Raw genomic sequence first — 26,767 nt, 5'->3', positions numbered from 1 at the left:
CCAACGAAAAGTATAAATAAAAAAAGCTCCTTCAGAAAGGGCTCGAGCGTGTCGCTCTGCATCATTCCTAGCTCTGTGGGCTGCTTCTTGGTCACCCATCCCCTCTCGCGCTCCCTCTTTCGCTGCCAGCTATTGGCTGGCCCTGGGCCACGTGCTCGGCGACGGGCCCGGCTGTCCACCATCCCGCTTCCCGCTGCGCGCCAGCGCCCCCGCTTTCTCCCTGGGCGCCTCTCTCGCCGATGGGACTTTCTCGCTCACGAGGCCCAGCGCGGAGGGAGAAGCAGGTCCGGATTCTGAAAACGTAGAAGCAGGGTATCCCTCCGCAGGTAAAGCGCCGAGTCGTCGCCCGGCCGTGCAGAGGTAACGGGCAGGTACAGGCGGCGGTGATTGGCCCGGCTTGCTGCGGAGGCGGGCCCGCGCGGTCGCCAAGTAACGAGAGGGCTCCCTGGTTCGGAGAGGGAGAGCAGCATCGGCAGCTGTGTTAGGCTGAGCCAGGTCATTGGCCCGCTTGGGTCAGCGTTGGCTGCACTGACTGGCAGGTGGGCACTGCAGGGTTTTCTCGGGTGGGAGGCGCAGCGTTTGGGGATCGATCCAGGGTCTTTCTGCATGCGGAGCAGGCGCTCTTTCCCGCTGGGCTACGGCCCGCACCCGGGTAAGTTATCCCGAGCAAAGCCTTATTGGCATTTTCTTGGGTGATTGATTGATTATTTGGTTGGTTGATTGGGTTATTTATTCCATTTCTTTGTTGCATTTATTTATGAATTGCATTTTAATGTATTTATTTATTGCATTTTATTGCATTTATTTATTGCATTTTAAAGCATTTATTTATTTATTGCATTTCGTTGCATATATTGCATTTTCTCTGCGGTGCTCAGTTGGTGCGCCTGATTCTCTCCCTAACCACCCTGCTGCTCCCCCTCGTTTAAAGGTAAAAGGTAAAGGTACCCCTGCCCGTACGGGCCAGTCTTGACAGACTCTGGGGTTGTGCGCCCATCTCACTTAAGAGGCCAGGGGCCAGCGCTGTCCGGAGACACTTCCGGGTCACGTGGCCAGCGTGACATCGCTGCTCTGGCCAGAGCCAGAGCCAGAGCCGCACACGGAAACGCCGTTTACCTTCCTGCTGGTAAGCGGTCCCTATTTATCTACTTGCACCCGGAGGTGCTTTCGAACTGCTAGGTTGGCAGGCGCTGGGACCGAGCAGCGGGAGCGCACCCCGCCGCAGGGATTCGAACCGCGACCTTTTGATCGGCAAGCCCTAGGCGCTGAGGCTTTAACCCACAGCGCCACCTGCGTCCCCCCACATTTGTTTATTTATTGCATTTTATTGCATTTATTTATGTATTGCATTTTACTATATTTATTTTTATTGCATTTATTTACTGAATTTTAATGCATTTATTTATATATTGCATTTCGTTGCATTGATTGCATTTTCTGTACGGTGCTCATGGTTCTCTTCCTAACCACCCAGCTGCTCCCCCTCGTTTAATCCCCCACAACAACCTTGTGAGGTGGGTTAGGCTGAGAGGCCCAAGGTCAAACCAATGAGTTTCACACGGTGGAGCAGGGATTTGAACCCTGGTCTCCCAGGTCCCAGCCTATGTGACACCGACTCTCCTTGCAAGAAAAGGAAAGTTCCCATTCACTTCTATAAGGTTTCCTGGTGGGTTGTGTCCTCATTGTTGCGGATTGGCACTCTTGGTTTCCTGCTCATCCTGATGCCCCCAGACTACTCAGCTCTTAGTTAGGTTGTGCCCCAAAAGTTCCGCTCGGAGTAGATCCATTGCATCTAATGGACCTAAATTTGCCATGTCTGTGAACTTCCGTAGGTGTACTCTGAGTAGGGCTGGTGTTGCTTACAGTCTCCTGTATTTGGCTGGCAAATGGCCAGTGATATAGATCTGTGATCTCCTTTCATGCCCATCTGGCATCTGTCTTTTTTTCTTTCGAATCTGCTAAGCCTTTCCCTCACTTGCTTTGCAACTATTTTCCTCCATCAATATGCACAATCAGAAATTTCAGTATTTTTTATGTAATTACATCAACAAAGCCATATCACAATGATGGTGATGGTTCGTGAAAATAAAATTCCAGAATAAGAAAGTGCGGCTTAGTGAATGCGACTTTACTATTCAGTGTTTTGCTCCAGAGAATTGTAACAGGTTTGTGTGAATTGGATAATAGTTTTGGTGTAGTTGGAGACTAAATCAGGCTTTCCAAACCTCTGTATTTATATACAATATTTTTGACCCCTCTTCCATGAGATAGACTCATGACATGCAAAGCGAGATATGGCAAGCCTTTATTTGTTATAATTGTGACCCCAAAGGCTTACCATATCTCGCTTTGCATGTCATGAGTCTATCTCATATATTAGTTTCACCTATTAAGTTGTATTACTGAAATAAATGAACTTTTCCACAATATTCTAATTTTTCGAGTTTCACCTGTATATTGAAAGTGCTGACAGTCACAGTTTTAACAGTGGTAGAACAATATATCTGTTAAAGCTATTAAAACCATACAAATAATTACAGTAAAAACAACACGGCACCAACCCTTTCATTATACGTGCACTATAAATGTGCAAACAAACAAACTGGAACCTTTAAGAACTGGTGCCCAAACTTGCCTCTTCCTTCCTCCCTCACCCACATCCCTCTTTCGCGTGTCTTCTGTCTTTTAGATTTGTAAGGCTGAAGACAAGAACTGACTACTGGCTTTCGTACGCCACTCAGGGAGCTTTTCTAATAAAGCCCATTGGGACTCAAATGGCGGGCGGTAGTTGGAACTGGAGCTAATGAGTCAACAAATAGGCAGCGTCAACTAATTTTAGTTTTCTCCCCATCTTCCTCTCCGTTGAGGTTCTTCGAGGGCAGCACTGAGGCTGAGGAAGAGAAAACCGATAGGCAGTTCTACCCCCTGGACTTGGGCGTAAGAAAAATGGCACGTATGGGCAGGCAGAGGGCAGAATGAGATTATTATTATTAAGTACCTTAATTCTGGAGGTCCATTCTTAACCTGAAGCACCACTTTAGCTAATGGGGCCTCCTGCTGTTGCCGCGCCACTGGAGCACGATTTCTATTCTTATCCTGAACCAAAGTTCTTAACCCGAGGTACTATTTCTGGGTTAGCGGAGTATGTAACCTGAAGCATATGTAACCCGAGGAACCACTGTAATATTATTATTATTATTATCATCATCAAAAGCATGACTGCGAGACAAAATCATTGGAGAAGAAAGTATTTTAGAGCATTGAGCCTAAATGCTTTATTATTATTATTATTATTATTATTATTATTATTTTATACAGTAATGCATCAAACATTAAAAGCTTCCCTAAACCCTAAAGATGGGTGAGGTAGTGGCCCATTCACTCTGGTGGACCAGCCTCTACTGGGTAAAAATGCTTTAAGTACGTTAGGGCACCTGGCCATTATTATTATTATTATTATTATTATTTATTAATTAATTAATTAAATTTGTATACCCTCCTTCATCTGTAGACCTCAGCTTAAAAATACAAGGAAAAAACACAATATACATAATAAAAACAAGAACCAAACAATATTCCCCGTCCCACCAAATGCATGTAAAAGGATATAGGATGTTATTCAGCCTGGTTGAAGAGGAACGTTTTCGCCTGGTGCCTAAAGGTGTATAAGGAAGGCGCCAGGTGAACCTCCCTGGGGAGAGCATTCTACAGACAGGGAGCCACTGCAGAGAAGGCCCTGTTCTCATGTTGCCACCATCCAGACCTCTCGCGGAGGAGGCACACAAAGAAGCGCCTCAGATTATTATCTGTCCAGGACAGTTTATATGGAGAGAGGTGGTCCTTGAGGCGTTGCAGTCCTGAGCCGTTTAAGGCTTTATAGGTCAAATCCAGTACTTTGAATTGGGCCCGGAAGCTAATTGAGTGCAGTTGGGCCAGGATAGGTATAATATGCTCAAACCGTGAGCAGCCTGGCCTCCGAATTCAGCAAAAAAGGGGTGGGCAAAAACAGCTATTAAAATAATGGTAAAACAAACAAACAGAAACAGAATTTCAAAGTTCTGAAGTTTTCATGAAGGAATAAATATGAATGTTTTCCCCTTGATAAAGATATATCTGAAACACACAGTGAACATTTCACTCTTTGTAGCTGCTTTTTGTGTGAGTAAAACCTGCAATTAAATGGATGCTGTGTGTGTATTTAGTTCTTTTGAAGTACAATTCCTTTCTCGTTTTATAGAATGGTATTCTTCCACCATTCTGTTCTGAAGAAATGCACTTCTGATCTAAAAGAGTTCACATTTTAAAGGAAAGTGGTGATTGTGCACATTAAAGTATTGTTAGACATGTAGATAAAACAAAAATAAATAATAGGTGTATCCAAAACTGGTGGTGTTTGATATAACCACAAGCATGACTGTGAGACGAAATCATTGGTGAAGAAACAGTCTTTTAGAGCATTGAGCCTAAATGCTTTATTGTGGTGTAAAGCTATGAGGGGCAGAGATCACATTATCTGATACTGTACAAATCTTGCACATACTGTATGAGGATTCCCACAAGATGTATTTGCTTGTTTATTGCTTTGTTAGTCAGGAGCAGCAAAGACTGCTCACTGCAACATTTTGGTGGAACAGCAGAGCTATTGCACTTCTGCAGTCTGGCCACTCGCAGCAGAAGGTGAGCAGGCAGATTATGCCCAGCTCTGCCCCACCCTAAGAACACCCCATTTTGGAGCTTTCTGCCAGGCACTTCCACCTGGAATATTAATTTTATTTATTTCATAAAATTTATGCACTGCTTAGTTGTAAAATACAGTGGTGCCTCGCAAGACGAAAAGAATCCGTTCCGCGAGTCTCTTCGTCTTGCGGTTTTTTCGTCTTGTGAAGCAACCCTGTTAGCGGCTTAGCGCTATTAGCGGCTTAGCGGCTTAGAAAAAGGGGGGGAGCGAAAAAAATCGCAAGACTCGCAAGACGTTTTCGTCTTGCGAAGCAAGCCCATAGAGAAATTCGTCTTGTGAAGCGCCTCGAAAAACGGAAAACCCTTTCGTCTAGTGGGTTTTTCGTCTTGCGAGGCATTCGTCTTGCGGGGCACCACTGCACTGTATTTTTCGCTCTATAAGACGCACTTTTCCCCTCCTAAAAAGTAAGGGGAAATGTGTGTGTGTCTTACGGAGCGAATGCGGGGGGGGGGCTCTCTTCTCAGCGCTCCCTTTAAAGAACTGCGTGGAGCGTGTGGCTGCCCTTCTCCCTCCTTGGGGAAAAGCCCCCAAGAGCCGCGCACACACTCCGCACACTCTTTAAAGGGAGTGCGGCTCTTGGGGGAGCCTTAGCTGCAAGCAGCCTCTCCCGGGCAGGGGATGAAGGCTCCCCCTGTCCGGGAGAGGCTGCGTGTAGCTAAGCAAGAAGTCAGGACAGCCGGCAGGATCGCAGCACAGTGTGGTGTAGTGGTTAAGAGCGGTAGTCTCGTAATCTGGGGAACCAGGTTCGATTCCCCGCTCCTCCACATGCAGATGCTGGGTGACTTTGGGCTAGTCACACTTCTTTGAAGTCTCTCAGCCCCACTCACCTCACAGAGTGTTTGTTGTGGGGGAGGAAGGGAAAGGAGATTGTTAGCCGCTTTGAGACTCCTTAAAGGGAGTGAAAGGCGGGATATCAAATCCAAACCCCTCCTCCTCCTCCTCCTCTTCCTCCTCCTCCTCTTCTTCTTCTTCATCTTCTTCTTCTTCTGTCCTGGCTTCTGGGATTCAGAATCCCCCCCCCTTGTTTTCCTCTTCCAAAAACTAGGTGCGTCTTATGGTCTGGTGCACCTTATGGAGCGAAAAGTATGGTAATACAGTGGTACCTCGGGTTACATACGCTTCAGGTTACATACGCTTCAGGTTACAGACTCCGCTAACCCAGAAATAGTGCTTCAGGTTAAGAACTTTGCTTCAGGATAAGAGGCCCCATTAGCTAAAGTGGTGCTTCAGGTTAAGAACAGTTTCAGGTTAAGAACGGACCTCCCGAACGAATTAAGTACTTAACCTGAGGTACCACTGTAATAATAATAATTGAACTGGTTTGCGCATTGTGGTTTATTGGGAATGAGCAGCTCATGGTCTGGAGAGAAGCAAAACTGCAAGTGCTGGGTCACATGTAATGCTAAGCCGAGGCTCTTGGTTTGTTGCACCTGGCTGCAGGCAGGGTGGAGCAAAATGGGAGTGATTTATTAACAGGAAGGCATGGTTTACTCTGCAAACCATGGTTTACCATGATGTGTGGATCAGCTTAGTGTCAGGCTGTGTACAGCATTCAAAATTTGCCAGGCGCCTGTTGTATCTTGCAGCTGGCTATTGGCGGCTTGCAACCAAGTGAAGATGCCTGGGAAGGGACCAGGATGATGCCCGCTGTCTCCACCATCTGGGAGTGCATGCCTGGGGAATCCTTGGATCTTGACTGTTTTCACATCCTGCCGAATTCTACCCATTATATTTTGTATGCACAATCAGAATGAATTTTAGGAACCTAAAAATCATACTGAAAAATACAACTTTTGAGTCACCTGGCCCCAAAATGGCAACTAGGCATTCTGTTTTGGTGACTGTAATCCTGGTTTAAGGGGTCATTTGGCTCCTAGCTTATATATCTGAATTTCTAACACTGGCTGTCTGCACATTTCTGTTTACTCTTCATCCTGTGTTCTCCCACTGCTAACCCAGAAATAGTACCTCAGGTTAAGAACTTTGCTTCAGGATGAGAACAGAAATTGCGTGGCGGCGGCAGTGGGAGGCCCCGTTAGCTAAAGTGGTACCTCAGGTTAAGAACAGTTTCAGGTTAAGAACAGACCTCCAGAACGAATTACAGTGGTGCCTCGCAAGACGAAATTAATCCATTCCGCGAGTCTCTTCGTCTAGCGGTTTTTTCATCTTGCGAAACACGGCTATTAGCGGCTTAGCGGCTATTAACGGCTTAGCGGCTTTAAGAAAAAGGAAACAAACTCGCAAGAACTCGCAAGACGTTTCGTCTTGCGAAGCAAGCCCATAGGGAAATTTCTCTTGCGGAACGACTCAAAAGACGGAAAACTATTTCGTCTAGTGAGTTTTTCGTCTTGCGGGGCACCACTGTAAGTTCTTAACCCGAGGTACCACTGTAGATGGAACAGTGGTAGATATTTGCATTCAGTGGGTGGCTTAACAGAATTTTGGCACCTCTAATGAGGGAGTTGCCATTGCTTCCTTTCCATTCTTAATTTATTACTGTCCTCTTAGCACTTGCTTTCAAACTCTGGAAACATTTCATAGATAAATATAAAATGCATTTATGCTAAAACACTTAGAGATCGTACAGTAGTGCCTCGCGAGACGAAATTAATCCGTTCCGTGAGGCTCTTCGTATAGCGGTTTTTTCGTCTTGTGAAGCAAGCCCATTGACAGCTTAGCGGATTAGCGCTATTAGCGGTTTAGCGGCTTTTAGTGGATCAGCTGATAAGCGGTTTATCAGCGGATCAGCTGATAAGCGGCTTAGGGCTTAGGAAAAGGGGGGGGAAAGGGAAAAAACCCCGCAGTAACTCGCAAGACATTTTCGTCTTGCGAAGCAAGCCCATAGGGAAATTCGTTTTGCGAAGCGCCTCCAAAACGGAAAACCCTTTCGTCTAGCGGGTTTTCCGTCTTGCGAGGCGTTCGTCTTACGGGGCACCACTGTACTTTGAAAAAGCCGAAGGCTTCTAGGATAGAGTCAGAGCTGTATCATGTTGCAAATATTAATTCATGCTCAAACAAGAGCACTTAGCATGTTGCATTCTGAGGCCAAAGGAAAAGGACTGGACCCTGATTAAAATAAGACACGAGGCTGTGACCGGCAAGGCTCTCGGAGGAAGTGCGTATCTCCACACCCCCATCCAGGCTAATTTATTAAAAAAGATCCCTTCACACAGTGTTCGTAAGAACCAATCAGATTTCTTCTGAGCATTTCAACAAACCCCATGTGGGGACAAAGTTAAACTGTTGTTGTTGTTTAGTCGTTTAGTTGTGTCCAACTCTTTGTGACCCCATGGACCAGAGCACGCCAGGCACTCCTGTCTTCCACTGCCTCCCGCAGTTTAGTCAAACTCATGCTGGTAGCTACAAGAACATTGTCCAACCATCTCGTCCTCGGTCATCCGCTTCTCCTTGTGCCCTCCATCTTTCCCAACATCAGGGTCTTTTCCAGGGAGTCTTCCCTTCTCATAAGGTGGCCAAAGTACTGGAGCCTCAGCTTCAGGATCTGCCCTTCCAGTGAGCACTCAGGGCTGCTCCCTGCTTTTTAAGATTCTGTCTAGGTTTGTCATTGCTTTTCTCTCAAGAAGCAGACGTCTTTTAATTTTGTGACTGCAGTGATCATGGAGCCCAAGAAAGTAAAATCTTTCACTGCCACCATTTCTTCCCCTTCTATTTGCCAGGAGGTGATGGGCCCAGTGGCAATGATCTTTGTTTTTTTGATGTTGAGCTTCAGACCATATTTTGCGCTCTCCTCCTTCACCCTCATTAAAAGGTTCTTTAATTCCTCCTCACTTTCTGCCATCAAGGTTGTGTCATCTGCATATCTGAGGTTGTTGATATTTCTTCTGGCAATCTTAATTCCGGCTTGGGATTCATCCAGCCCAGCCTTTCGCATGATGAATTCTGCATATAAATTAAATAAGCAGGGAGACAATATACAGCCTTGTTGTACTCCTTTCCCAATTTTGAACCAATCAGTTGTTCCATATCCAGTTCTTACTGTAGCTTCTTGTCCCACATAGAGATTTCTCAGGAGACAGATGAGGTGATCAGGCACTCCCATTTCTTTAAGAACTTGGCCATAGTTTGATGTGGTCGATACAGTCAAAGGTTTTTGCATAGTCAATGAAGCAGATGTCTTTCTGGAACTCTCTAGCTTTCTCCATAATCCAGCGCATGTTTGCAATTTGGTCTCTGGTTCTTCTGCCTCTTCTAAATCCAGCTTGCACTTCTGGGAGTTCTCGGTCCACATACTGCTTGAGCCTTCCTTGTAGAATTTTAAGCATAACCTTGCTAGTGTGGGAAATGAGTGCAATTGTGCGGCAGTTGGACCATTCTTTGGCACTGCCCTTTAGGATTGGGATGTAGACTGATCTTCTCCAATCCTCTGGCCAATGCTGAGTTTTCCAAATTTGCTGGCATATTGAGTGTAGCACCTTAACAGCATCATTGTTTAAAATTTTAAATAGTTCAGCTGGTATATCATCACTTCCAGTGGCCTTGTTATTTGCAGTGCTTTCTAAGGCCCATTTGACTTCACTCTCCAGGATGTCTGGCTCAAGGTCAGCAACCACACTACCCGGGGTGTACGAGACATCCACATCTTTCTGGTATAATTCTTCTGTGTATTCTTCTTATTATTATATAAAGGAACTCCACATTTAAAAGTGTAAGCGCGTTTTAAATAGGAACCTGTTTTTTGAATAAAGATTACTTCCCATGGCACCTGTTGAATTAAATCTAGGCATGAATCTTTAGGAGGGTTAAACTAAACTATCTCAAGTTAATCAGTAAATGCAAACAGATAAGACAGAGAAGAACTTATTAAGGACTTGTGCTCCTGTTTTAGAGAAAAGCAAATAACACGCAGCAATACCAAATCCAGTGTTAGGCAATTTAGAGTGTAGCCACTCTAAAATCACTATTCTGTCAGCAGTGTCTGGGGAAAAAAGTAGTCCTGTAGGTGAAAACGTTCTGTTAAGAAGAATCACTCGTATGAAGTGACCCCAAAACTCCGCTACTGCTGTAAAGTAAATTCATTAGGAATTTTAAGTTCAGGGAGGAAAGGAGAAAAAACAGTCTGCAATAGCGATGAAGAATGAGTCTCACTGTCTGAGGTGGAATCAGACCTGTATGCTATGTCTTAATTTTATAAACCACCATAGGGAACTGGAACTGAAAAGTAGCAAGTTCTGCTGTCATTAGATTCAAACCAGCACTGCCCTTAGTGGCATGGAGCAGATCTGTCACAGGAGACAGTGCGTTGAAAGCAACTGTGTTAGAAGCAATAGCTGGCTTTACTAATTTAGCTTCAGTAAGAGACTGACAATCAGCTGGCACAACAGTCTTTGTTCTCCCATTATTATTATTTTTTTAATATTTTATTAAGGGTTTTCTTGTTTTACAGTGTAAGTGTAATGCCTCATATATTTTTTTCCCCATGTAACATTTTTACAAATCCGTTTCATTTGTTGAGGCATTAGGGGGAGAAGAAAAAGGGGGGGGGGGGAGAGAGAGAAAAAGAAAGGGGGGTGGAGGGAGGGGAGATGGATGGGGGTGGGGTCGGGTAGCGGTGTTTCTATTATGCTTAATGTATGTAGAGTTTGGTGTCAGCGTGCTTGTGTTGTTCACTTGTGTTCCTTTGGTGGTGAGAGAGGTTGTGGCTGGCATTGCCTGTCTTTAGCAGGATGAACTGAAGGAGACTGAGCTGCTGCTAGGAGAGCAGATTTGTGAGTTTCAGTGTCAGTATTCTGGCAAGGTAATTATTTGAGCAATATATGTTTATGGCTTCTGATAAATTGCTTTAAGAGCAGTTTTGCAATCAGCTTTTGCATTTTAATAAATTTGCATTTTCATAAGCTAGTTGTTTCATTGAAACTTCAGAGGCTTCAAGGTTTGGAATTAAAGTACTGGCTCCTCTTAGCCCATCGAGAATGCCATGCAACCCATGGCTTCGCTTCAGTTCTTTAAAAACTGCGAAGGGCAATGATTCATGGGCTCTCTGTTCCTATGCATTCTGAACAACAGGACAGACTGCTAATAATGGTAATGTATCAGCTATTTCCCCCTTCATGGATCACTGCCTTGCCGTGGCGAAAGGGGCTTGAAGAACTCAGAGAAGCTATGAACTATGCCGAGCAGGGCACCCAAGATGAACAGGTCATAGTGGAGAGTTTTGACCAAACGTGATCCACCTGGAGGAGGAACCGGCAAGCCACTCCAGTATCCCTGCCAAGAAAACTCCATGGACAAAGACAACAGGCATATAAAAGTTATGACGCTGGAAGATGAGCCCCTCAGGTCGGAAGGCGTCCAACATGCTACTGGGGAAGAGCGGAGGGCAAGTACAAGTAGATCCAGAGCTGATGAAGCGGCTGGGCCAAAGCCGAAAGGATGCTCAGTTGCGGATATGCCTGGAAGCGAAAGGAAAGTCCAATGCTGGAAAGAAAAATATTGCATAGGAACCTGGAATGTAAGAACCATGAACATGGGTAAGTTGGAGGTGGTCAAAAATGAGATGGCAAGAATAAATATTGACATCCTGGGCATCAGTGAACTAAAATGGACGGGAATGGGTGAATTCAGTTCGGATGACCATCATATCTACTACTGTGGGCAAGAAATCCGTAAAAGAAATGGAGTGGCCCTCATAGTCAACAAAAGAGTGGCAAAAGCTGTACTGGGATGCAATCTCAAAAATGATAGAATGATCTCGATACGAATCCAAGGCAGACCTTTTAACATCACAGTAATCCAAGTTTATGCACCAACTACTGGTGCTGAAGAAACTGAAATTGACCAATTCTATGAAGACTTATAACACCTTATAGAAGTGACACCAAAGAAGGATGTTCTTCTCATTATAGGGGATTGGAATGCTAAAGTAGGGAGTCAAGAGATAAAAGGAACAACTGGCAAGTTTGGCCTTGGAGATCAAAACGAAGCAGGGCAAAGGCTAATAGAGTTCTGTCAAGAGAACAAGCTGGTCATCACAAACACGCTTTTCCAACAACACAAGAGACGACTCTACACATGGACATCACCAGATGGGCAGCATCGAAATCAGATTGATTATATTCTCTGCAGCCAAAGATGGAGAAGCTCTATACAGTCAGCAAAAACAAGACCTGGAGCTGACTGTGGCTCAGATCATCAGCTTCTTATAGCAAAATTCAAGCTTAAACTGAAGAAAGTAGGAAAAACCACTGGGCCGGTAAGATACAATCTAAGTCAAATCCCTTATGAATACACAGTGGAAGTGAGGAACAGGTTTAAGGATTTAGATTTGGTGGACAGAGTGCCTGAAGAACTATGGATGGAGGCTCGTAACATTATACAGGAGGCAGCAACGAAAACCATCCCAATGAAAAGGAAATGCAAGAAAGCAAAGTGGCTGTCCAATGAGGCCTTACAAATAGCGGGGGAGAGAAGGCAAGCAAAATGCAAGGGAGATTGTGAAACATACAGGAAATTGAATGCAGATTTCCAAAGAATAGCAAGGAGAGACAAGAAGACCTTCTTAAACAAGCAATGCAAAGAAATAGAGGAAAGCAATAGAATGGGAAGAACCAGAGATCTGTTCAAGAAAATTGGAGATATGAAAGGAACATTTCGTACAAAGACTTCCATAATAAAGGACAAAGTGGAAAGGACCTAACAGAAGCAGAAGACATCAAGAAGAGGTGGCAAGAATACACAGAGGAATTATACCAGAGAGAAACGGATTTCTCATATACCCCAGGTAGTGTGGTTGCTGACCTTGAGCCAGACATCCTGGAGAGTGAAGTCAAATGGGCCTTAGAAAGCACTGCAAATAACAAGGCCAGTGGAAGTGATGGTATTCCAGCTGAACTATTTAAAATTTTAAAAGATGATGCTGTTAAGGTGCTACACTCAATATGCCAGCAAGATTGGAAAACTCAGCAGTGGCCAGAAGATTGGAGAAGATCAGTCTACATCCCAATCCCAAAGAAGGGCAGTGCCAAAGAATGCTCCAACTATCGCACAATTGCACTAATTTCTCACGCTAGCAAGGTTATGCTTAAAATTCTACAAGGAAGGCTCAAGCAGTATGTGGACCGAGAACTCCCAGAAGTGCAAGCTGGATTTAGAAGAGGCAGAGGAACCAGAGACCAAATTGCAAACATGCGCTGGATTATGGAGAAAGCTAGAGAGTTCCAGAAAGACATTTACTTCTGCTTCATTGACTATGCAAAAGCCTTTGACTGTGTCGACCATGGCAAACTATGGCAAGTTCTTAAAGAAATGGGAGTGCCTGATCACCTCATCTGTCTCCTGAGAAATCTCTATGTGGGACAAGAAGCTACAGTTAGAACTGGATATGGAACAACTGACTGGTTCAAAATTGGGAAAGGAGTACGACAAGGCTGCATTTTGTCTCCCTGCTTATTTAACTTATATGCAGAATTCATCATGCGAAAGGCTGGGCTGGATGAATCCCTAGCCGGAATTAAGATTGCCGGAAGAAATATCAACAACCTCAGATATGCAGATGACACAACCTTGATGGCAGAAAGTGAGGAGGAATTAAAGAACCTTTTATTGAGGGTGAAAGAGGAGAGTGCAAAATATGGTCTGAAGCTCAACATCAAAAAAACGAAGATCATGGCTACTGGTCCCATCACCTCCTGGCAAATAGAAGGGGAAGAAATGGAGGCAGTGAGAGATTTTACTTTCTTGGGCTCCATGATCACTGCAGATGGTGACAGCAGTCACGAAATTAAAAGACGCCTGCTTCTTGGGAGAAGGGCAATGACAGGCCTAGACAGCATCTTGAGAAGTAGAGACATCACCTTGCCAACAAAGGTCCGTATAGTTAAAGCTATGGTTTTCCCAGTAGTGATGTATGGAAGTGAGAGATGGACCATAAAGAAGGCTTGATGCTCTCGAAGAAGAATTGATGCTTTTGAATTATGGTGCTGGAGGAGACTCTTGAGAGTCCCATGGACTGCAAGAAGATCAAACCTCTCCATTCTGAAGGAAATCAGCCCTGAGTGCTCACTGGAAGGACAGATTGTGAAGCTGAGGCTCCAAGACTTTGGCCACCTCATGAGAAGAGAAGACTCCCTGGAGAAGACCCTGATGCTGGGAAAGATGGAGGGCACAAGGAGAAGGGGGCGACAGAGGACGAGATGGTTGGATAGTGTTTTCGAGGTTACCAGCATGAGTCTGACCAAGCTGCGGGGGGCAGTGGAGGACAGGAGTGCCTGGCGTTCTCTGGTCCATGGGGTCACGAAGAGTCGGACACGACTAAACGACTAAACAACAACAACATCAGCTATTTCTTCTTCTTTACTGCTTCCTTCTGCCATATTTGGAATAATCAATTTTTGCACTGTGGTCTGAGCCCCTTGTGAGCATTGGTCCATCGAAGGTGCCATGGAATTTACATTCGACCCAGTCAAATTTTTGACAGAGGAAGGTGCCAATGGAATTACCTTTGGCATGCCCTCAGAGAGAGGCTGGAAATCTAGAGGCTGGGATGAAGGAAACACCCTAAGGCACTTAGGGGTTGCAACAATGTGAGAGCATTCACAGAGACAGCTGGTGGCTGCAGTAAAGGGTTAAAGAGCTTCCCAACTGCGTCTCTACACAATTGCCAGGTGTGCAAGACTTGTCGAGATGCCTCAGGATGTCTTTGGAGTGCTTCTCCCAGCTCATTCCGTTTCTTAATGTCATAGGTACCCCCTTCTGGAAACCAGGGGCACAGCCTAGCAATCTCTAACATCAATTTTTCTACTGGAGGTGCTAAATGCTTATCATGCCCTGCCTGAGCTAGCAAAAATAATTAATTATTCCTATGCTTTTCCTGCGCATGTGAAAGCTTGCTTCCCAAGGTCTCACCTGAAGCGTAATAACGCGCGTCTCTGGAACTCGTTCCGAGCAAATGAGATCCTAAGTCTGGGGATCGTTTTGCAGGAGATGGTCACCGCGACCGAGGGAAGCTGGTTGCTAGCTCCAAGGGGAGTCCAATCCTGGGGGTTTCCTTTTGCTGTGCCGCAAACGCTGAGGTTTCTTATACAAGCCTCACACGCTGAGGTTTCTTTTACTTTGCCTCACACGTTTCTTTTTAGCTTTGCCTCACACGGGGCACCAAAAGGTTGCGTTCTGAGGCCAAGGGAAAAGGACCGGACCCTGATTAAAATAAGGCAATAATAATAAGATAATAAATAATAATAAGATAATTATTAAAATAAGAGGAAATGGCCAGAGATGCAGAGGGTTGTGAGATTTGATCAGAAATTATTGTCAATGAATTGAACCCAGTCAACGCCATGCTTTCATAGCGGACACAATGGCTTGATGCATATTTTATAATTCATCATAGTAATCCCATCTGATTTTCACACTCTGAATATTTGCACTCCTACATTAGAAGTCCTCTGCAAACAATGCAAGCATGATGTCTGCCTTATATATATTTAAAAATACTTGAATTAAAATGGAACTTGAGAACCTGGCAGGCATTTTTATAACGGCCTTTCAAAATGTTGCATACTCTGGTGTCTGTGTTCAGTTAATTCTTGGGTGAACTGTGAGGCTGCGCAGATGCCTCTCTTGCTAAACACCCCCCCCCTTACAATGCATAGTTTTCCTGGAATAGTGTGAAGATGTGGAGATGGCCGGCAGATGCGGGTGGTGCTGTGAAATCATGGTCACGCCTGCACAGTTTAATAGCCAGCTGCTCAAGATAAGATTAATGAGGCAGAAGCAGACTTGATTCTCAGGGGTTGAAGTCATTGGGTCCAGGCAGCAAATGCGTCAAATTGTGTCCTGAACACACAGCTTTTTGTTCTTCCGTATACAGGAGGAGTTGCTGTTATCTTTTGACAATACTGTTGCAGTGAGGATAAAACATGGCCTTCACTCCTGACTCCGTGTGGTTTTCTTCTGGGAGGACGTTTTCAGTATATTTCATGCGCAGAATGCAGGGACGTATGCGCGCCCACCCTCCAGGGGTGTTTGCAGTTACAGGCTCTGCTGCCCCGTGGTGAAGAAATAGCCTCCTGTCATTTTGACAATTCGGTATTTTATTTCTTTAGGTTCTTTATCAGTCAGTGATCTTGGATAGCTTTACAACACACAGTGGAATTCACTTGCAAAGCAGTCGTTGTTGTTGTTTAGTCGTTTAGTCGTGTCCGACTCTTTGTGACCCCATGGACCAGAGCACGCCAGGCACTTCTGTCTTCCACTGCCTCCCGCAGTTTGGTCAAACTCATGCTGGTAGCTTCGAGAACACTGCCCAACCATCTCGTCCTCTGTCGTCCCCTTCTCCTTTCCCAACATCAGGGTCTTTTCCAGGGAGTCTTCTCTTCTCATGAGGTGGCCAAAGTATTGGAGCCTCAGCTTCAGGATCTGTCCTTCCAGTGAGCACTCAGGGCTGATTTCCTTCAGAATGGATAGGTTTGATCTTCTTGCGGTCCATGGGACTCTCAAGAGTCTCCTCCAGCACCAGTCATAGAAAAGCAGTCATAGAAAATGAAAATACCCTCTCTCTTTTTAGAAAGGGGGAAAGCATCAAAGTGTGAATCGTAAGTGGATCCCTTCAAAGCCTAGAAGTTGCTGGGAAATGTGTTAAGGGAGAAACACAGCTAATTATCTGGAGGACAAGGGAAGTTTTGTACTGTGCGGTCAACCACTTTTAAGAGTTCATCATCTACTGACTTGAGCCACAGTTATTGACCTACTTAGAAACTCAGATATATAAGCTAATCGCCAAATGGCACCTTAAATCTAGGTTATGGTCTCCACAATGGAATATCTAGCTGCTTTTTTTTTTTTACAATAAGATTTTACAATATTATTATTATTATTGTTGTTGTTGTTGTTCCTTGCATTTCTATATTGCTTATATATTAAAAAAATCTCAAAGCAGCTTACAACACATTAAAACATCAAATAATCCAGAATCTAGCTCAGTTTGGTTAGATTCTATTATTCTGCTCCCAAGCCAGTCAAGAGCTTTCAATCTTCAGAACAAATTCAAGCCTCGAGGAAAATATTTCAGATCCTTCTCTAAGTAACGTTTTGCTTTCCCCACATTTAGTTCTTTGCTTACTTAATTTATAAAGCTGCCCCATAGCAGAAGTGCTCTAGGGAACCGGTGTGGTTTAGTGGTTAGGGGGTATCTAGGGTGCGTGGTTATTTTTTTGCCCATCCCTTCAATCACTCCTGCCCTCTTTTTACCATTACAGTAGCTTGTCCTCAAGGGCAGAAATGCCTCTCTCCCAGGGACCTCTGCCAGAACATAGAACAACATAAGGCTTGGCAAGGTTTCAGTCAGGCTGAGATCATGTACCAGCATGAAGAAGACGACATAAGGCTCTTTAGCCGCTCTGAGTGACCTTCGTGAGAATCCCTTATACCCCGATAAGGCTTGGGATAATGCCAGACCCTAGAACAATGAGGAACTGTTTCTGCAAGTGTTTGCCCTGTGAGCTGCCACTTGCCAGATCGAGGCAGAATTTAGTTATGAGCAAGCAGGGATGAAAACAGGCATAGGCAAACGCGGCCGTCCTGATGTTTTGGGACTACTATTCCCATCATCCCTGACCACTGGTCCCGTTAGCTAGGGATGATGAGAGTTGTAGTCGCAAAACATACCTATGCCTGGAACAAGCAAGAGAAGATTTCTGGAATGTCAAGGAAAAGATAGAAGTGGCCTTTTCCTTCTGTGGACTCCATCTTCGCTTCATCTCTTTTTCACAGATGCAGTTTATTCTTGCGTCCTTTATTGACATTTCTTCTCTGGAATACACACAGAGAAGAAAACTTTGCCTTTAGCTTCCATTCTTACTAGTTGTAATAATTTTACACTAAGTGAAGCTTATCTGCCCTGAGCCCAGTCTTGGCTGGGGAGGGCGGGGTATAAATAAAAAATTATTTATTTATTTATTTATTTATTTATTTATTTATTTATTATCTGTGCGGAATTTTCCAAATCCTTTTTGAACAGCTTTTATTCCTGCTCGAGGTTCAGGCTTCACTATTTGGGGGGGGGGGGGAATTAAAACATTTTTTTTTTAAATTTTTACCTGTAGTCATTTTTTGTTTGGATTTTTCCAGGATCAAATATCCTGGAATAACAGATTCATTTAACTTCTATCTAAGACCACAGCAGCATCTTCTCTGGAATCTAATCTCACTCTAGATTGGGAGCTCTTAAACCAAAAGCCATGTAGGTGAGACAGCCAGGATAATGTAGAATTCAGCAATGGTTAAGGCATAGTTAATTTTAATCTTGCTAATAATAATAATAATAATAGATTATTTATACCCCACCCATCTGGCTGAGTTTCCCCAGCCACTCTGGGCGGCTTCCAATCGAGTGTTAAATATTAAAAACTTAAACATTTCCTTAAACAGGGCTGCCTTCAGATATCTTTTAAAGATAAGATAGCTGCTTATTTCCTTGACGTCTGATGGGAGGGCGTTCAAAGAAGGCCCTCTGCCTGGTTCCCTGTAACTTGGCTTCTTGCAGCGAGGGAACCGCCAGAACGCCCTCGGCTCTGGATCTCAGTGTCCGGGCTGAACGATGGGGGTAGAGACGCTCCTTTGAGTTAAGTTTAATAGTTAAAATATTGATATTTTATTCATATTTTGTTTTGTTTTGCATATAATCATTAGTTGTATATGTTGTTCCTTATTTCTTTCTTCTCCAAAATTCATTCATGTATGATGTGGTGTTAATTTCTGTTTGATATTATTATAATCTTTCATAAAAACTTAATTGGTCTCTAAGGTTCTACTGGACTAACAAACTATAGTTGGTCTCATTCACTGGTCTTTAAATACACTTTTTAACGGATTTTATCTTCTCCGAGTCTTGTTCAGTAAGCACCCTCTTGCATGTTGCAGCAATGTAAGTACCTCATTATCAAAGGGTGCATTTTGAGCTAAAATTGTAATTAAGCTTTCACCATGTTATCGTCATGTTTTTTAGAAGATGCAAGAGATACTGTTTGCATGGAGGAAACCGTCAATTACTGTGGGTGGGTGTTTTCTTTTAAAGTGCAATGTTAACCTTGTTAACGGGATTTCTCTTTGCAGCAATGCGGAGTGAAGATCACACTATTAACCTGAAAAAGGAGTGCTTGTCTTCTGCGCCATGCTCTAAGTTACCTGCACATGAAGATGAAAAGGCCAAGTGGGTTTTTAAAAGGTACTTTCAAGTAAGTGACTCTGTCTATGATACCAGCCATAAATTCTTGTTTAACATCTCATTTATTATTTCTCCTTACGGGGTAGGATGTTAAAGCCTGACTGCTGGATTTGTTTTAAAAGTTATATTTGCCACTAAATCCTGGAATGTTTTAAAAAAAGAACACCACCCATGAAAGCACAAGAAAAAAGAAGTTGTGTTTTGCTTACAAAAAGATTATGATTTATTCCACTGCTTTCTGAATACTGTTTTCAGACTTAGGGTTTATCCGTACTTCCTCTTGTTCCACTGCATTCCTCTGGGGGGAAACCTCTCTTTAACGCTCAATCGGAACAAATGGCAATTCAGGTTTGTCCCAGTTGCCTTTTGTTCTGATCTATCGCTAAAGAGCAGGTTTTCTTTTGGAAAAGAGCAGGGCCAGGGGAAAACCGCTTGGACAAGCAGAAATGTGGATGAGCCCTTAATCCAATGGCAGATTACCATATTTTTCCGTGTATAAGACACCCCCATGTATAAGACGACCTCTATTTTTTTAACCCCAAATTAAGAAATTAAGTTGTTTACCCTCCCACTGCCAATCTCCTGCTTGCTGCTGCCGTTAACTGCATGTCCCCCCTCTGCATTCACTATCCATATATAAGACAAAATAATAAAAAATTCCTTCCAGTAGCACCTTAGAGACCAACTAAGTTTGTTATTGGTATGAGCTTTCGTGTGCATGCACACATCTTCAGATACGTATAGAAGACGACACCCAATTTTTGCCTAATTTTTTTAAAGCAAAAAGCATCATCTTATACACAGAAAAATACGGTATGTTGTTGATAATGTAATCAAATGGTTTTGATAGCACAGTCTTTTGCATTTTTACTCAAGTCCTGCTTATTTCATTGGGACTTAAACCCCAGTGAGTGTGCATTGGATTGCTATTTGGGTCTGTTTTTTGTGTCAAGAGCTGAAGTCTTAAAATTAGATGTGAATTGGGACATAGGGGGGGACCCTATGGACGAGCCTCAGCAACCTCAGTTATGCAGATGACACGACCTTGATGGCAGAAAGTGAGCAGGAATTAAAGAACCTTTTAATGAGGGTGAAAGAGGAGAGCGCAAAATATGGCCTGAAGCTCAACATCAAAAAAACAAAGATCATGGCCACTGGTCCCATCACCTCCTGGCAAATAGAAGGGGAAGAAATGGAGGCAGTGAGAGATTTTACTTTCTTGGGCTCCATGATCACTGCAGATGGTGACAGCAGTCACGAAATTAAAAGACGCCTGCTCCTTGGGAGAAAGGCGATGGCAAACCTAGACAGCATCTTAAAAAGCAGAGACATCGCCTTACCAACAAAGGTCCGTATAGTTAAAGCCATGGTTTTCCCATCCGTATAGTTAAAGCCATGGTTTTCCCAGTAGTGATGTATGGAAGTGAGAGCTGGACCATAAAGAAGGCTGATTGCCGAATAATTGATACTTTTGAATGGTGCTGGAGGAGACTCTTGAGAGTCCCATGGACTGCAAGAAGATCAAACATATCCATTCTTAAGGAAATCAGCTCTGAGTGCTCACTGGAAGGACAGATCGTGAAGTTGAGGCTCCAATACTTTGGCCACCTCATGAGAAGATAAGACTCCCTGGAAAAGACCCTGATGTTGGGAAAGATGGAGGGCAGAAGGAGAAGGGGATGGCAGAGGACGAGATGGTTGGACAGTGTTCTCGAAGTTACCAGCATGAGTTTGACCAAACAGCAGGAGGCAGTGGAAGACAGGAGTGCCTGGCCTGCTCTGGTCCATGGGGTCACAAAGAGTCGGACACGACTAAACAACAACAACATGGGCGAGCAGTTCTCAAGTCTGGGAATTGGTTTGTGTACCAGCTCTGAGTGGAGTTGCATTTCCCCTGAAGGAGCAGGTACACAGTTTGGGGAGCTTCTAGATGCATTGCTGTTGCTAGAGGCCCAGATGGCATCAGTGGCTTGGAGTGCCCATTTCCAGCTTCAGTTGGTTTGCCAACTCTGACTGTTCTTGGACTGTTCTCAAGTTGTCCAGTTTCCATTTCTAGAAAATTGCACACAAAAATATACAATGAAAGAAAGCCTTTCTTGATTTTATTGGTATGTGTAATTTTCGTTTTAGTGTTGAATTGCGAATAAATATTACATTTATGGGACACCTTTTAGTGCTTTTTTGCTTGTAGAGAAATAACAAAATTTCTCCTTTTTATTTTTAGACATGTCATCCTAGTTGTGATTGGCCTTTGCTTTGTCTACATGGTCAAATTAAGCTTTCATTCCAAAGAATGTGACATGGCAAGAATTCATTATGTCAACCCTGAGCACGCAAAGGTTAGTTATTATGTCATACTGAAAAATACAACTTTAGCCCCCAAATGGCAACTAGACATTCGGTTTTGGTGACTGTGACCCTGGTTTAAGGAGCCATTTGGCCCCTAGCTTAGATATCTGAGTTTCTAAGACTGCATGTACAGTGGTACCTCGGTTTAAGAACAGTCCAGTTTAAGAACAATTTGGTTTACAAACTCCGCAAAACCGGAAATAGTGTCTTGGTTTGAGAACTTTACCTCGGTCTAAGAACGGAATCCGAACGGTGGAAGGGCACTGGCGGCGGGAGGCCTCATGAGGGAAAGCGCGCAATGGTTTCGGTTTAAGAACGGACTTCCGGAACAGATTAAGTTTGTAAATCAAAGTACCACTGTACAGGTTAACTTCTGTGTCTTCATCTTCTAGAGAGCACAAAAGTATGCTGCTCAAGTTGTTCAAGCTGAGTGCCGGCCATCTTTTGTGAAAAGAGGGATGGGCAGATTATTTATGGAAAAGTACAGTATGAATGCATCTCCTTTTGTAAGAAGAGACATAAATACGCAAGAAGCCATCTTCAAATACAAACCGCCCTTTGGATTTCACAAGTTTTCTGAAAAACTTCAAGACCTGTTGGAACTTTTACCCGAATATGACCTTCCGGAAAGCTTGCAATCGAAGCCTTGTAAACGCTGTGTTGTCGTTGGGAGTGGCGGGGTTCTTAATGGACTGGAGTTGGGCTATGCCCTGAACCAATTTGACATTGTTATAAGGTAGATATTGCTTTTTTTTTCCCCTTGAAGGTTTTGAGTGGAACATAGAGCTGTGACTGCAGTTCAGGATCTTTGCTGAAAAAACGTTGGCCTCTGTTAGATTTGTGCTTCCTGTGCTCAGTTTGTGATCGGTCTTTTTCCGGTTATGACTGTTTAAAATGTGATTGTCACTACAGTGGTACCTCAGGTTACATACACTTCAGGTTACAGACTCCACTAACCCAGAAATAGTACCTCAGGTTAAGAACTTTGCTTCAGGATGAGAACAGAAATCGTGCGGCGGCAGCGGGAGGCCCCGTTAGCTAAAGTGATGCTTCAGGTTAAGAACAGTTTCAGGTTAAGAACAGGCCTCCGGAACGAATTAAGTATGTAACCAGAGTTACCACTGTACAGTGGTGCCTCGCAAGACGAAAAGAATCCGTTCCGTGAGTCTCTTCGTCTTGCGGTTTTTTCGTCTTGCTATTAGCGGCTTAGGGGCTTAGCGGATCAGCTGATAAGCGGCTTAGCGGATCAGCTGTTTAGCGGCTTAGCGGATCAGCTGATAAGCGGCTTAGCGGATCAGCTGATAAGCGGCTTAGCGGATCAGCTGATAAGCGGCTTAGCAGATCAGCTGATAAGCGGCTTAGCGGCTTAGAAAAAGGGGGGGAAAGGGAAAAAACCCCGCAGGAACTCGCAAGACATTTTCGTCTTGCGAAGCAAGCCCATAGGAAATTTGTTTTGCGAAGCACCTCCAAAACGGAAAACCCTTTCGTGTAGCGGGTTTTCCGTCTTGCGAGGCGTTCGTCTTGCGGGGCACCACTGTATGCTTTTCCGTTTCAAAATGAATCTAAAATTGTAGCTAAGCAGGAACTACAGAGGGATCTTTTAGGTTTGTCTTTACAAAACTCATTAAGATGGGCACTTATTCATGTGATTTATTTTACTTTACAGGTTAAATAATGCACCAGTTCAAGGATACACAGATGATGTTGGTAATAAAACTACCATAAGGATGACATATCCAGAAGGTGCCCCCTTATCTGAACATGAGTATTATCCAAATGGCTTATTTGTTGCTGTTTTGTTTAAAAGTGTTGATTTTGACTGGATTCAAGCAATGGTGAAAAATGAAACACTTGTAAGTAATAGCCATATAAACACCTTATCAACGTTTGGGTTTCCTGTTTCCCAGTGCTATCTTTCCAGAAAAAGGGGTTCCAGAACTGAGTTCTGGCTGAAAAAAAGCCCTGGTATTACCTGTGTAAATAACATTGAGAGGGTTTTTTTTAAGCTTAGGACTGCCAGAATCAATACGGTTTTCATGTTTACTGTTCAAAATTCTTGGAAGTCTGAGAATGTCTATCCCATTTCATGGAATGTATTGCACTGTTCTTCCAATTGGTGGCGCTGTGGTCTAAACCACAGAGCCTAGGACTTGCCAGTCAGAAGGTTGGCGGTTTGAATCCCTGCAACGGGGTGAGCTCCCGTTGCTCGGTCCCAGCTCCTGCCAACCTAGCAGTTCAAAAGCACGTCAAAGTGCAAGTAGATAAATAGGTACTGCTCCAGCGGGAAGGTAAACGGCGTTTCCGTGTGCTGCTCTGGTTTGCCAGAAGCGACTTAGTCATGCTGGCCACGTGACCCGGAAGCTGTACGCCGGCTCCCTCGGCCAATAAAGCGAGATGAGCACCGCAACCCCAGAGTCAGCCACGACTGGACCTAATGGTCAGGGGTCCCATTACCTTTACCTTTACATAAGAACATTTAGTCCACCATGGAGGCAAAGCATTACCTCCATCATGGCTAGGAATGACTTAAACATGTAAGTCCCATGATTTATACATAAATAGCTAGTAGGGACTATTACTATGTGTACTCTTCACTTTTTCCAAACCTAAATGTGTTTTGGGAGGGCAGTTGTATAATAAAAATTAGACTGTATTATGACTCATAACCCTGGGAAGTGTGTGTTATACGTTCGTTATGGATTCCAAACTTTGTAATCATTTTAATATTCTTTTTCTTGCAGCCACTCTGGATGCGGCTGTTTTTTTGGAAGCAGGTAGCCGAGAAAATACCAGTGCTACCTAAACACATTCGCATCTTAAACCCGTTAATAGTCAAAGAGACGGCTTTTGATATTCTGGAGTATCCTGAACCTCGAGCAGTGTTCTGGGGCTGGGACAAGGTGTGTGTCTGTTTTGCGGATAAAAGAAGATGCTTGCATTTTTCTGCTGCAGTTCAGTCATTGTTAAGGATACATGAAAATGCCTTAATCCAGGGTTCCCCAAACTTGGGTTTCCAGCTGTTTTGGGACTACAGCTCCCATCACTTCCTAGCTAGCAGGACCAGAGGTCAGGGGTGATGGGAATTGTACTCCAGAAACAGTTGAAGACCCAAGTTTGGGGAACCCTGCATTCCGACAGTCATTCACACTTTCACCTGATATTTTGCATTCCACTGCAATTTGTTTAATTTGCACAAGTTCCATTAGACATGGATACGGAAATACTTTTTTATGTAACGTGCAACAGACACACATATCTCATCTATCGACAGTATTTACATACCAGCTGCTTACCCTGGGTGTTCCCTGTCAAAGCTGATAAGTTTCCAGAGGTGTGGCCCTGATAGTCTTCTGCAGCAAAAACAGACAAGAATTTTGTCGCACCTGAAAGACAAATCAGTTTATCAGCTTTTCGCCATCTTCCAGCTCTACAGATTTATAATCAGCTAATACAGTCATACCTTGTGTTGTGTTAGGTTCATGTTGCGTCTTTTCAGCTTGCAAATGCGGCAAACCTGAAAGTGTATACTTACGGGTTTCTGCGCCCGCAGAAGCAGCGCTCTAGTTACAGATTTTCGGGGTGAGAATGGCATCCCGGAATGGACTGAGTCCGTAACTAGATGTACCACTGTACCTTTAACATCATTTACTTTTATTCTTGATCAAAAGTGTGATTGTTAGTGTGGTGGTTTTGTTTGTAGTTTTCTTTGTTTGCTGTGGTCGGTTTTGTTTCTTTCTTTACTAGTTGCCATTGACTGCATTGGACGGCTTTAACTAATTTTTATTGATGTCACCTATTCAGTAAATAACGATAGATCACATTTTCGCAGTAAAACTGCAGTTTCAAAACAAAAACAAAAAACGGTCATGTAAAATAGAATATTGCAACAGCCAAAAAAGTATCTAAAGGAACTTAAGACAGACTTGTGCAAGTTAAACAAATTGCAGTGGAATGCAAAATATCAGACATAGCATAAGAAATCATAATTGCATGCACATTCTCCATGCTTTTCTTCATTTTTAAACCAAGCAAAGAATATCAGGCATGGCTTAAGTCTAGGGAATCTTGTGGTTGCCTGTGTTTGGACAAGATGATGATCTATTAATTGATTCCTTTACTATATTTGTTAGTAATTAGTTGATTTTCAGCAGCAGTAGTGTGTAATATGGCATTGTCACCCTAATATAACAGGCATACTCTTAATTTGGGAATGTAATTTCCTCCCCTTTAGAATGTGCCTACAATCGGTGTGATGGCCGTGGTTCTGGCCTCGCATTTATGTGACGAAGTGAGTATAGCTGGATTTGGATACGATCTGAGTCAGCCCAACACCCCACTGCATTATTTTGACAATCTTTGCATGGCTGCGATGAACAGCCAGAGAATGCACAATGTGACTACAGAAGCAAAATTTCTTCAGAGGCTGATAAAAGAGAGAATTGTAAGAGACCTCAGTGGAGGAATACATTGCGACTTCTGCAGAAAGACAAGTTAGTGACTGAAAATGAGCCCAAAGACTGGATTCTGTGTGTTCCCGCAGCCGCCTCCTCCCCAAAGGAGGCACTCTCTGTTTTTCCATCTTGCAGGATGCCCTAAAGGACTTTTTATTACCGTGTTCAGCTGCTTTCCTTTTTAATTTTATGTTCAGTTGGATAAGTATTTTTTAATGTACATGAAAATAACGTTTTGCTTCCCACAAGGATTTTGTGGGTAATTTAAATTTCCTTAGTGCATATTTAATGGTTTAGTGTTTGGAAAGAGATCCAGAACCTTTTTATTATATAGGTTACTGTGCCTAGACCTGTGTTTTTTGACTTCATGAAGGAAAAAGTTCTCAGTTGGTGGTTCATTCTAACGTCGTGTAGCACTTTTAAATGTGTGGATTTATTTTTATTTTTATTATTATTAGAGAACATGAATATGGAAGTGACTCTCATTATCGGGTAAAGCAATCACTTGCATTCCCTTCCTTAGACCATATTCCTGACATTTTAATTCTTCCTCCAGTGAGCTTTTTACACTGCAGAGCCAAAGCCCCTTTTCAGTGACACGGCCAGAAAGTGCAGCATCTACTCCCAATTTAGAGGCCAAGGCCTTTAATAATCACCAAGCATGGTCTGGGCTGGGGCTGTTTGAAATCCGTCTTACTGTGAAGACGCTGACTTCCTTGAAACAAGCAAATAAGAACAATTTTGATAACCCGGTACAGTATTACAGTATAGGTGTTTTTTAGGTGTTAAGTATTTCTCTCCTTCCAAGTCATGCATTACCTAGGGAGGTATAGCAATGATACAGCAGCTTCCCATAAGATCTGGATATCCCACGTGATTCAGTCTTTCAAATGTGGTAAACCTGTGGACCTGATGCAGCCCTCCTCCCATGATTTTTTTTTGGGGGGGCACCCCCAATGTGAGGGACGCGGGTGGCGCTGTGGGTTAAACCACAGGGCCTAGGACTTGCCGATCAGAAGGTCGGCGGTTCGAATCCCCGCGACAGGGTGA

The 26,767-nt window shown here is 43.7% G+C and overlaps 1 protein-coding gene and 1 long non-coding RNA gene across 9 annotated transcripts in view; one reads left to right on the top strand and one right to left on the bottom strand.

Moving 5' to 3' along the window:
• The first annotated feature begins 241 nt into the window (after window positions 1-241).
• On the top strand, window positions 242-26,580 carry ST3GAL5 (ST3 beta-galactoside alpha-2,3-sialyltransferase 5). 8 transcript variants are annotated; one of them, XM_079991020.1, is made up of 7 exons: window positions 242-360; window positions 18,806-18,927; window positions 21,142-21,256; window positions 21,659-22,002; window positions 22,933-23,119; window positions 24,008-24,166; window positions 25,498-26,580. In XM_079991020.1, the coding sequence occupies exons 2-7, from the start codon at window positions 18,884-18,886 to the stop codon at window positions 25,759-25,761; spliced, it is 1,113 nt and encodes a 370-aa protein (XP_079847146.1). In that variant the 5' UTR covers window positions 242-360; window positions 18,806-18,883; the 3' UTR covers window positions 25,762-26,580. The 8 variants fall into 8 exon arrangements, with proteins under 8 accessions (XP_079847146.1, XP_079847147.1, XP_079847143.1 ...); XM_079991021.1 differs by having other exon boundaries at window positions 350-371; XM_079991017.1 differs by having other exon boundaries at window positions 351-371; window positions 18,806-18,917.
• Window positions 4,914-26,767, bottom strand: part of LOC307224465 — a 56,787-nt gene continuing 34,933 nt past the window's right edge. Inside the window, exon 3 of the long non-coding RNA XR_013842552.1 lies at window positions 4,914-5,022. This is a non-coding gene — a long non-coding RNA (uncharacterized lncRNA). The remainder of the gene's footprint in view (window positions 5,023-26,767) is intronic.

This window comes from Podarcis cretensis (assembly GCF_951804945.1).
Source record: "Podarcis cretensis genome assembly, chromosome: 9".
Lineage (NCBI taxonomy): Eukaryota > Metazoa > Chordata > Lepidosauria > Squamata > Lacertidae > Podarcis > Podarcis cretensis.
The sequence above is the reverse complement of the archived record's forward strand: the minus strand, read 5'-3'. Positions and strand labels throughout refer to the sequence as shown.

What these genes read in the sequence shown, in the direction of transcription:
- ST3GAL5 (XM_079991014.1), top strand. Translation starts at nt 607, where the DNA reads ATGCGGAGCAGGCGCTCTTTCCCGCTGGGCTACGGCCCGCACCCGG. An exon ending in TCAACCCTGAGCACGCAAAG is followed by an intron (nt 21,257 to 21,658) that starts GTTAGTTATTAT and finishes TTCATCTTCTAG; the next exon opens with AGAGCACAAAAGTATGCTGC. An exon ending in TGGTGAAAAATGAAACACTT is followed by an intron (nt 23,120 to 24,007) that starts GTAAGTAATAGC and finishes TTTTTCTTGCAG; the next exon opens with CCACTCTGGATGCGGCTGTT.